At 40.8% G+C, this 11656-nt stretch overlaps 1 protein-coding gene and 1 long non-coding RNA gene across 8 annotated transcripts in view; one reads left to right on the top strand and one right to left on the bottom strand.

Moving 5' to 3' along the window:
- adpgk (ADP-dependent glucokinase) overlaps positions 1–2609 on the bottom strand; it is a 12015-nt gene extending 9406 nt beyond the window's left edge. For 2 of the 6 annotated variants that reach the window (XM_029668676.2, XM_029668682.2), the window contains exons 1-3: positions 2520–2609; positions 596–821; positions 216–441 (exon numbers count right to left, since the gene is read on the bottom strand). In XM_029668676.2, the coding sequence (XP_029524536.2) occupies positions 216–441; positions 596–807 (438 nt within the window). In that variant the 5' untranslated portion in view covers positions 808–821; positions 2520–2609. Of the gene's footprint in view, positions 1–215; positions 442–595; positions 822–1624; positions 1649–1711; positions 1886–2101; positions 2192–2448 lie in introns of those variants that run through there. The other 4 variants (XM_029668677.2, XM_029668678.2, XM_029668681.2 and 1 more) reach the window with 4 other exon arrangements.
- Positions 1–11656, top strand: part of LOC135573424 (uncharacterized) — a 12602-nt gene extending 946 nt beyond the window's left edge. The window contains exons 1-2 of one of the 2 annotated variants that reach the window (XR_010464745.1): positions 2581–2665; positions 9333–11656. This is a non-coding gene — a long non-coding RNA (uncharacterized LOC135573424). Of the gene's footprint in view, positions 1–2580; positions 2666–9332 lie in introns of those variants that run through there. The other variant, XR_010464746.1, reaches the window with a different exon arrangement.

The raw sequence follows: 11656 nt of genomic DNA, 5'->3' as shown, positions 1-11656 counted from the left end.
CAAAAACAGGGATTCCGACAATCCTGTCATGTCAGATCAGTGATTAGGTCCATTTAAAAAAGGGTCAATCAGCAGTTGCTATATCCATTTTTGGACTCATAAGTTAATGATATGTACCCATTGATTTGTGAAGAAAATAACTTATATAACCTTGTTTCAGGACCATAGCTTTCAAAACCCTGATATAAAAATGGGGATAAACACTGTTAACTTGCCTGAGCACCAGGGTACTCTGCAGCGGCCCGTGCAATCCTCTGGAAGACCTCTTTGTCGGTGAAGAAACGCTCCGCCGCGGACCCCCTCTCCATGTAGTGGATGAAAGCCTCTTTCAGGTCCTCTTTAGAGTGTAACACTTCATGGTCACGGCCCAACCCAGGATCCACAGCCAAAGCCTGTAGCAGTCCTATCCCCGACACCACAACATCCACACATGCATTCACCCTAAATAGAGGAAGCCAGAGAAAAAGTAAACACGCCGAATACGCACTACCATTTCACTTGGGAAGTTCAGTGTTTTGTTGGATGAATGATGAAAACCAAAACAGCAAACTCTAAATCATGACACCATGAATGCTTAGTTGTCTCTGAAACTCACCCTACTGCCACTCTGCCCCACTGACTGGCGGGGGCCGTTATTAGGGTCTCCCAGGCAGTGGAGATAACCTGCTCCAAGGTTGGGTCGCTCTGAGTGGATGGATGAGGCAGGGACAAGTACTGGAGAACTTGTTGAGGCAGCTCAGGGTTGGTGTGGTAGAAGTATCCAACGGCCAAGGCCAACAGGGCAGCTCCCGCAGCCTTCCGCCACATGTTTTCTCAGACTTCTGAAATATGAGTGCAAACACACACATGCATAATACTACTGTAATGATACTTGCTAAATGTACACAAGTCTTCCCATCTGTCATTTTGCAACATATGATGCTAAGTTTTGCATTGTAAATCAAATCAAATGTTATTTGTCACATAAACATGGTCAGCAGATGTTAATGCGAGTGTAGCGAAATGCTTGTGCTTCTAGTTCCGACCCTGCAGTAATATCTAACAAGTAATCTAACAATTTCACAACAACTACCTTATACACACAAGTGTAAAGGAATGAATAAGATAATGTACATAAAAATATATGAATGAGCGATGGCCGAACGGCATAGGCAAGATGCAGTAGATGGTATAGAGTACAGTATATACATATGAGATGAGTAATGTAGGGTGTGTAAACATTATATAAAGTGGCATTGTATAAAGTGGCTAGTGATACATTTACTACATACATTTTTCATAATTAAAGTGGCTAGAGATGAGTCAGTATGTTGGCAGCAAAATGCATAACACCTGCAGTATTTCTGTATTTTGAAAGTTATACATCTTAAATTTGATTGCTGACATGAAAAACATTTTGGGTCTCTATATCAAGAATGGACTAACGAGACAAATTTCGCTGCCATTTCCTGGTTCAGAAGATTCTAATAGTTCGTCTAATTTAAGTTCTTGACAAAGCAAGTATATTGTAGAAAATCATTGTAACATATAAACAGCTGTGAAATATTTTAAATAACCAAAAAATATTGTATTTTCTGCGGTTTGAAGCTGGTGTACAAAAGTAAGACGCAAAAACTAAACTTACGAACTGGAAGCATAGAATAGCGCACATAATACAGGTCTGACGCATCTTAGACGTACTTTCAATGAGAATTACAGCTCTATAACTCACATTTCTATTCGAATTTGGTCGGGTCGCCCAAAAAGTTATATATTGTAACTTTAACAACCTGCTATTTTTTTGTGTGCGCGAAAATAAAGCGGTCTGAAAATGTAATACGCAGTGGAATTGCAATGGATACGCACAAGACTCTCACATAGTGACAAATTAACTAGCTAGCTGATGTGCGAAATGACTTTACAGCTATCAAGGTTAACAGGCGGAATCATGGTAGCTAGCTAGCTGGTAGCATCAAAGTTAAACAGGGTGATGTGTCATCGTTGCATTAACTTCCATATTATTAGTAGCTAGCTAACTTTAGTTATCCATTCGTAAATCACTTTCAGACATGGCTAGTATGGCAAAAGAGGTCATAATTAGGACGAACGGCTGGCTAGTTACCAATGAAGTTTTTGACGAGTATCAAATGTTAGCTAGCTTGCTCGGATAGCTCTGGGTCTAACGTTACCGTTGCTGAGCTGGTTAGCTCACGCACTCCAATGGAGCTAAAAAAGCTACAAAAATTGTTTCTAGTAAGCTAACGTAATGCCTCCACGGTTTGGTAACGTTATACCCAACATACTGACAACCACTGTCAAAGTTGCGTTATCTCCATTCAAACATTGCTAGTTTGCTAGCTAGCACTGTCAGCATCCTATCAAATATATTTGTTAGCTAGCTAGCTAATTTAGCCAGCTTGCTTGACAACTTTTAAGATAGACCCAATCAAAAACATGGTTGGTAGCTACCTGGATAGCTGACTTATCTTGATAGCTGGAAACAACTATAGGCCTGGCTGGGGGAAAAAAATGTTACGAACCAGGATAAGTTGGGTTGAAATTAGGGTCTGTCTGTAGTGTAGATGATGATATCCTGGAACTTGGTGTTCAGACCTCTGAGGTATAAAGACAGTTCAGACCCGGCGCCACGTCTGAACTCAAGGGCAGAGCAGTAGGGGAGAGTGGGGTAAGTTAAACCACCCTTGTTTCGGGTTCTTCTTGTGAATTTCCGGCCGACTAGACACTTTTTTGGAATATTGCTGCATTTCTCAGTTCTGAATGTGAATTCCACATTGTGACGAAACCAACAAATAAAGGGGAATGGGATAAACTTACATTGCACCACCATCTAACCCTGCACCTATACACCATCCACCAGGGGTGCAACTTTGGTTTTAGTAGTGGAGGGGACATAACAGTATTATTATTTTTTTTATCCAGTGGATAAACACTCCACACAGCCTACTCCAACGCTTGGAGGTATCCGCATGGTACTAAAGCACACCATTGCCTAGTTTTGTATCACATTCCAATGATAAATCTGGTGGGGGGATGCAATTTCAGAATGTGGGGGGGGGACATGTCTTCTCCCGTCACCAGTGAAAGTTGCGCCCCTACTAGCCCCCCCAAACCAACCACCTTATCCCATTTCTTGACCCTAAACAATCCTACACCAGGCCAATGGCTTGGAAGGATGGAACTCCTTCACTCAAAACTTCCTGTAGATATTCTGCACAAAAAGTTCTCACACCCAAATATTTTTCTGCTGTTGCAACTACCACATCTATCTTCTGTGATTTCGGCTCTATCAGTGCAGTGAAGTTTGTCATGTAAAAATCTTCCCAATCGTTCTGATTGTGACATCATGTAAAATTTCTCACAGCATGCACATATTTTTGTGTGGATGGCTGAGCTCCTGTGGATGTCTCTCTCTGGACCTTGAAAAACTGTTCTGTATGAGTGGTAATGAAGGCCATATATAAACCGAGGCAACAGTACCACAATGTGGCTGTCGTCTACCAGTGAACATCTGACTGACGTGATACCAATGCCTTATTAACTTCTGCGTGACGCCTGCGTGAATCAAAGTCCCTACGATTGAACGTGTTACTAACATGTCGTCATACCAATGCTTTAATAACATCTGCAAGTTAATAAGTCATAAGGAGCATCGTTTATATTGATATTAATTAAATCTCTACCATAAATGTTGGAAACGTACAGTTTTTCCAGTGCAAGTCAACATTCCAATGTAGCCACATTGAGCTATTGTGTAGCCTACGGCTTGTGTATTTCTGGTTATCACGGCCATTCTATAGGTAATCTGGCTTTCCCTCAACACCTCATGGGATGGTACGTTATCTGGCAGACTGTGTTGTTACCAATTCCCAGTACGACAGACAACCAATAAGAGTGGTGTCAATGACTTTCACTCAAATAGAGGAGTTCATAGAATTTCCCAGAGGGTTCCTGCTATCCGGGATCCTTGGGATGTCCCTACCTCAATCAAGTAGAGATATAATATGGTTAAGGTAAGGGTTAAGTTTAGTGTTAGGTAAGGGCTAGGGTTCAGGGTAGGGACATCCAAAGGAATCCGGATAGTGAGAGACGGGCATGGCATTTGAGAGCTCGGCGGCGACACAAGACATTTCATGTTTTTTATTTTTTATTAGAAATAACAATGGCAAAAAAATGTAATCTATGGTGGTTGTCGTGACTTGACTTCTAAACATTTATTTGAAAACTGTTATTTATCTAATCAACCTAAAATGTTTAATTGTTACCTGATTTAAATTAATCCTGTAGCAATTAACTCATTGGGATCTGGGGCAACACGAGAGTGGTTCTTTAAAGTGTTACCATCTCCCGAATTAAACTCTAAATGTCTTTACCTATCACATCCATAAACAGTTAACTTATTAATCATAACCTCATATCATATCATCATTCTGAACAGTTGTAACCTCCTTGCATCTGCAAAAACCTGAGCTTTACTTAGGATTCAGTACTACACATATTGGTTTAATTGTTTATTTACTAGCTAACTAGCAAGGTAACACGGGATAAACATACACACTTAATACGTTAAGAACAGGTCCCTAGCGGACAGAGAACAATATGGCTGCTTGTTGCAAAATATATTGAAAGGGCGAGAGAGAGAGAGGGACAGAGACACTTAACGTTGGTACATTTTAGAAACTATTCTCACTTATAGCACTCCTATACGAACCGCGGCCCATTTGGAGTAAGAAATCATGAATGTATTTATGTGAAAATCCTTGGTTTCTCTCGGTGGACAGGGCTTTCTTGGAAAGGGGGTTGGGCCTTTTCACGGCACGCTTGTAAGGCTCTGATTGTCCAAGAGGGGTTTCTCTGTTGTTCTCCTAACCAGTCGTTCGGTATCCGGTGACTTGTCGTGTAGTCCTGAACAGAACTACAAGTTTAATCTCCTTCCATTTGCTTTGGAAGATGCTTCTTTGAAGATAGGCTAGCCAGCCGTGTTGATGGTTCCCAGTGGGGTGATGAGAGTAGCGTACTATGGTGGTTTGAGCAGAGTAGCATGATTCCACTTCAATTCGCTTTTCTAGATACTTTACTTAGGACAGCTAATCAGCCGTAACAGTGATTGTCCGGGAGGTGACTTTATCGCTCTCTACCTTGTGTTGAGATTCAGAGTTGAAACCACTTTAAACGTGAGCTGCAGCTCCACGTCACTCTGGTCTGATATGTTAATTGTTAACCCATCATTTTATACAGTTCAATCTAAAGGGGCGGTTTCGTCAGGTTGGCATGCTCTCTGACCTCACTAAAGGGGGCGGTGACAACTTACTGTGCACAGTTATAGAAACGGTTTCCTCTTATAGTTTCTAAAATCACATCCCTCTATTAACAAAAATACTTTCATCATTTTCAATGCAGAGGATGGAAACTTAGTACATGTAGTGTGTATACTTTTCAAGTTACAGTATTTCCTTTATAACCTTTTTTATGACTTCACAAAATAACATGCAAAATGACAAAAGTGTTATTTTTAGGTCGCCTCTGACCATTCTCTGCGGTCTATGTTAGAAATATTGTTCCAGTAGTTATTTTTGAACTTGTTAGAGTTTTGGTGGGAAAAGTCTTCTTAAAAGTGTTTCACAAAGTTCTTGGTATATGGAGGACTATGAGTGGCACTGTCATTCATGCCTCTGTTGTGTTTGACTTAACGAATCCAACTTGTTTTTCAGTGTGTTCATGTTTTAATCTCATTCACACATTTACAGCATATAATTCCCAAAAATAAAAAGTCAGCTACTCTAGTAGTGTGCAGCCTTATTTCCCCCACCAAAACTAAGTGCGCAAGGTTGATTCAAATATTTGAGGTGACCAGGACATGAGTGTGCCCTAACAGGGTGAGGTCAGAAAGTAGCCAGTGGTGGTTCTAGTTCTTGCACAGCTAGCTTGCACAGCTAATTCATAATCATTATCAGCTCTACTAGTCCCCACTAAGGAGCCCCACCATCTACAGTGGGGCAAAAAAGTATTTAGTCAGCCACCAATTGTGCAAGTTCTCTCACTTAAAAAGATGAGAGAGGCCTGTAATTTTCATCATAGGTACACTTCAACTTTGACAGACAAAATGAGAAAAGAAAATCCAGAAAATCACATTGTAGGATTTTTAATGAATTTATTTGCAAATTATGGTGGAAAATGAGTATTTGGTCACCTACAAACAAGCAAGATTTCTGTCTCTCACAGACCTGTAACTTATTCTTTAAGAGACTCCTCTGTCCTCCACTCGTTACCTGTATTAATGGCACCTGTTTGAACTTGTTATCAGTATAAAAGACACCTGTCCACAACCTCAAACCGTCACACTCCAAACTCCACTATGGCCAAGACCAAAGAGCTGTCAAAGGACACCAGAAACAAAATTGTAGATCTGCACCACGCTGGGAAGACTGAATCTGCAATAGGTAAGCAGCTTGGTTTGAAGAAACCAACTGTGGGAGCAATTATTAGGAAATGGAAGACATACAAGACCACTGATAATCTCCCTCGATCTGGGGCTCCACGCAAGACCTCACCCCGTGGGGTCAAAATGATCACAAGAACGGTGAGCAAAAATCCCAGAACTACACGGGGGGACTTAGTAAATGACCTGCAGAGAGCTGGGACCAAAGTAAAAAGCCTACCATTAGTAACACACTACGCCGCCAGGGACTTAAATCCTGCAGTGCCAGACGTGTCCCCCTGCTTAAGCTAGTACATGTCCAGGCCCGTCTGAAATTTGCTAGAGAGCATTTGGATGATCCAGAAGAAGATTGGGAGAATGTCATATGGTCAGATGAAACCAAAATATAACTTTTTGGTAAGAACTCAACTCGTCGTGTTTGGAGGACAAATAATGCTGAGTTGCATCCAAAGAACACCATACCTACTGTGAAGCATGGGAGTGGAAACATCATGCTTTGGGGCTGTTTTTCTGCAAAGGGACCAGGACGACTGATCCGTGTAAAGGAAAGAATGAATGGGGCCATGTATCGTGAGATTTTGAGTGAAAACCTCCTTCCATCAGCAAGGGCATTGAAGATAAAACGTGGCTGGGTCTTTCAGCATGACAATGATCCCAAACACACCGCCCAGGCAACGAAGGAGTGGTTTCGTAAGAAGCATTTCAAGGTCCTGGTCCAGTCTCCAGATCTCAACCCCATAGAAAATCTTTGGAGGGAGTTGAAAGTCCATGTTGCCCAGCAACAGCCCCAAAACATCACTGCTCTAGAGGAGATCTGCATGGAGGAATGGGCCAAAATACCAGCAACAGTGTGTGAAAACCTTGTGAAGACTTACAGAAAACGTTTGACCTCTGTCATTGCCAAGAAAGGGTATATAACAAAGTATTGAGATAAACGTTTGTTATTGACCAAATACTTATTTTCCACCATAATTTGCAAATAAATTCATTAAAAATCCTACAATGTAATTTCTGGATTTTTTTTCTCATTTTGTCTGTCATAGTTGAAGTGTACCTATGATGAAAATTACAGGCCTCTCTCATCTTTTTAAGTGGGAGAACTTGCACAATTGGTGGCTGACTAAATACTTTTTTCCCCCACTGTACAATGCCTTCAGAAAGTATTTATACCTCTTGACTTATTCAACATTGTGTTGTGTTACAGCCTGAATTGTTCTCACACACAGTACCCCATAATGAGAAAGTGAAAGCACATTTTTGACATTTTTTTGAAAATGAAATTTACTTAAGTATTCACACCTTTGAGTCAATATTTTGTAGAAATACATTTGGCAGCGATTACAGCTGTGAGTCTTTCTGGGTAAGTCTCTAAGAGCTTTCCACACCTGGATTGTGCAAAATTTGCCCGAATTTATTTTCAAAATGATTCAAGCCCTGTCAAATTGGTTGTTGATCATTGCTAGACAACGATTTCCAGGTCTTGCCATAGATTTCAGTAAATTTAAGTCAAAATTGTAACTTGGGTACTCAGGAACATTCACTCCAGTGTAGATTTGGCCTTGTGTTTTCGGCTATTGTCCTGCTGAAAGGTGAATTAATCTCCCAGTGTCTGGTGGAAAGAAGACAACCAGATTTTCCTCTATGATTTTTGCCTGTGCTCAGTTCCATTCCATTAATTTTTTTATCCTGAAAAGCTCCCCAGTCCTTAACCATTACAAGCATATACATAACATGATGCAGCCACCACTATGCTTTAAAATGTGGAGCGTGGTATTGGATTTGCCCCAAACATAATACTTTTATTCAGGACAAAAAGTTGCTATGCCACATTTTTTTTGTAGTTTTACTTTAGTGCCTTGTTGCAAACAGGATGCATGTTTTGGAATATTTGCATTCTGTACAGGTTTCCATCTTTTCACTCTGTCAATTAGGTTAGTAATTGTGGAGTAACTACATTGTTGTTGATCCATCCTCAGTTTTCTCCTATCACAGCCATTAAACTCTGTAACTGTTTTAAAGTTACCATTGGCCTCATGGTGAAATCCCTGAGCGGTTTCCTTCCTCTCCGGCAACTGAATTAGGAAATATGCCTGTATCTTGTAATGACTGGCTGTATTGATACACCATCCAAAGTGTAATTAATGACTTCCCCATGCTCAAAGGGATATTTAATGTCTGCTTTTTCTATTTTATACAGTTCAATCTAAAGGGGCGGTTTCGTCAGGCTGGCATGCTCTCTGACCTCACTAAAGGGGGTGGTGACAACTTACTGTGCACAGTTATAGAAACGGTTTCCTCTTATAGTTTCTAAAATCACATCCCTCTATTAACAAAAATACTTTCATCATTTTCAATGCAGAGGATGGAAACTTCGTACATGTAGTGTGTATACTTTTCAAGTTACAATATTTCCTTTATAACCTTTTTTATGACTTCACAAAATAACATGCAAAATGACAAAAGTGTTATTTTTAGGTCGCCTCTGACCATTCTCTGCGGTCTATGTTAGAAATATTGTTCCAGTAGTTATTTTTGAACTTGTTAGAGTTTTGGTGGGAAAAGTCTTCTTAAAAGTGTTTCACAAAGTTCTTGGTATATGGAGGACTATGAGTGGCACTGTCATTCATGCCTCTGTTGTGTTTGACTTAACGAATCCAACTTGTTTTTCAGTGTGTTCATGTTTTAATCTCATTCACACATTTACAGCATACCATTGGCCTCATGGTGAAATCCCTGAGCGGTTTCCTTCCTCTCCGGCAACTGAATTAGGAAATATGCCTGTATCTTGTAATGACTGGCTGTATTGATACACCATCCAAAGTGTAATTAATGACTTCCCCATGCTCAAAGGGATATTTAATGTCTGCTTTTTCTATGTTTACCCATCTACCAATAGGTGCCCTTCTTTGTGGGGCATTGGATAACCTCCATGGTCTTTGTGGTTGAAGCTGTGTTGAAATTCACTGCTCGACTGAGAGACCTTACAGACAATTGTATGTGTGGGGCACAGCAATGAGGTAGTCATTCAACAATCATGTTAAACACTTATTGCACACAGAGTGAGTCCATGCAAATTATTATGTGACTTGTTAAGCAAATATTTACTCCTGAACTTATTTAGGCTTGCCATAACAAAATGGTTCAATTCAATCCATTTTAAATTCAGGCTGTAACACAACAAAATGTGAAGAAAGTCAAGGAGTGTGAATACTTTCTGAAGGCACTGTATGCTGCAGTGTTACCCAGAGTAGAGGGTTCAGGTATATGCCCATTTTCCGTGAATACATAATGGTCCATGTTAGAAAAGACACTACTTAGTAACCAAGTCATTATTACTTGACCCCCCCACAACAACAGCTTCCCAAGCTCCGAGTGTTGCAGCCCCCGACACCTCTCCATAACCTGTATATGTATGTGTGTACAGTACCTTCAGAAAGTATTCAGACCCTTTGACCTTTTCACCATTTTGTTAAGTTACAGCCATATTCTAAAATGGGTAAATTCCTTTTTTTCTTCATCAATCTACACACAATACTCCATAATGACAAAACAGATTTTTAGAAATTATTATTAGGTCGAAAGGAATTGTCTGTAGAGCCCAGAGACAGGATTGTGTTGAGGCACAGATCTGGGGAAGGGTAACCAAAATATTTCTGCACAATTGAAGATCCCCAAGAACACAGTGGGCTCCATCATTCTTAAATGGAATACGTTTTTTTGGAAGAAGTCTTTTTAGGAGACAAATCAAGTTGTAAACTTCCTCACAAGAACAGAGAGGTGCGGACAAGCCCCTCGAAGGGTATAACCTTAGAATACACCTTGAGATATCACTGAGGTGTCACTGAGATTGCAACACCTGGAAGGGAATCTCCAAAACACTCTTCTGATGGTTAACACACATGCTGCTAATAAATAGAATCCTCCATTCAGAAGGAAAGGTATTAGAAGTCATGAACCATGATCACACCGCGTACGACTGGTTCAGTGCTTATAGAGTACTTCCGTCGTGAGGTTAGCTCCTCTGTGGATAGCATAGCTATGAAATAGACTCCTTCATACCTATTGCCACTACAGTGGTGTAAGACACCTTGACTAGTAGTAAAACCACTACAGGTCCCCTTGGCATAAGGCTTGAGGTCGGCACCGATTCTTACTGACACACAGTCATTGACATGGAAATTCTGCCCAGGTTGCAGCCTTCCAGGATACTTGGTTTTCTTGCCCTTGACATGTGCATAAAGCATAAACACACATGCCCAATGTAACATTTAATGAGGATTTATACTAGGATCACTTAAAGGTCTGAGCAAAATAACGGTTTTGGTAGTTGATAATAGACCCTGAAGGCTTTGACTACAGCTATATTAATCGCCAGTTTCTCCCCAGAGGTCCATAGGTCATCCTTGTAGACTGTACGAAGCTAGGTCATTACAGCTGTAGACTTATCATGTAGTTATCAACTTAGGATAGTGCCCTAAGCAACACACCGCTAATTAGGATCGCCCTAGATATACAAAATGCCATGATCGAGTCATTCAGCCAAGACTGTGGACGTATATAGAAGAGATGACTAAAGGTGTAGTAACTATATTTTTTATATATATATATATATATTTTTACACTTAGGAAGTGATAAGACCACCAGTTAGTGCCACAACGCTTCTCATTTGGGGGAGGAATGTAATGATGTATTGCGTGAGTGTTGTGCATTATTAATGTCTGTCTAAGTTACTGCCTAGATCCACCAACCTGGACAACCGGATGACGGATCCAGAACGATGATCCACAACCAGGACATCCCATGGCCATTCTTGTGGGGGTCTACAGCTTGCAGAAATCCTACCAGGTTAAACCATCAGATGGGGACTCTCATGATGATCCACAAACCAGGACACCCTGTGGTCATTCTTGTGGTGGGTTGCAACTTGCAGAATCCTTCCAAGATTGAATCCACCAGAGGGGGACTGTCGTGACTGTCCTGTGAGGCTCCCACAGAGGGGGGAGGAGGGAACTGGTGGGGGTTAACACCTCACACCCTGTTGTAAATCAAGGACAGAATACTCAGACATCCCTCTTCAAATTCGCCCAAGGAATGTGCTTAGTTTTAAAGACAGAATAACACAATACAAAATGTACAAGGGCTACTTATATGCAGGCAAAGGTGTTTGGGTGTAATCATGTTGGCCATATTGGATTCAGAATAAAATGTGTTTACACTAA

Source organism: Oncorhynchus nerka, linkage group LG9a (genome assembly GCF_034236695.1).
Source record: "Oncorhynchus nerka isolate Pitt River linkage group LG9a, Oner_Uvic_2.0, whole genome shotgun sequence".
Classification (NCBI taxonomy): domain Eukaryota; kingdom Metazoa; phylum Chordata; class Actinopteri; order Salmoniformes; family Salmonidae; genus Oncorhynchus; species Oncorhynchus nerka.
The sequence above is the reverse complement of the archived record's forward strand: the minus strand, read 5'-3'. Positions and strand labels throughout refer to the sequence as shown.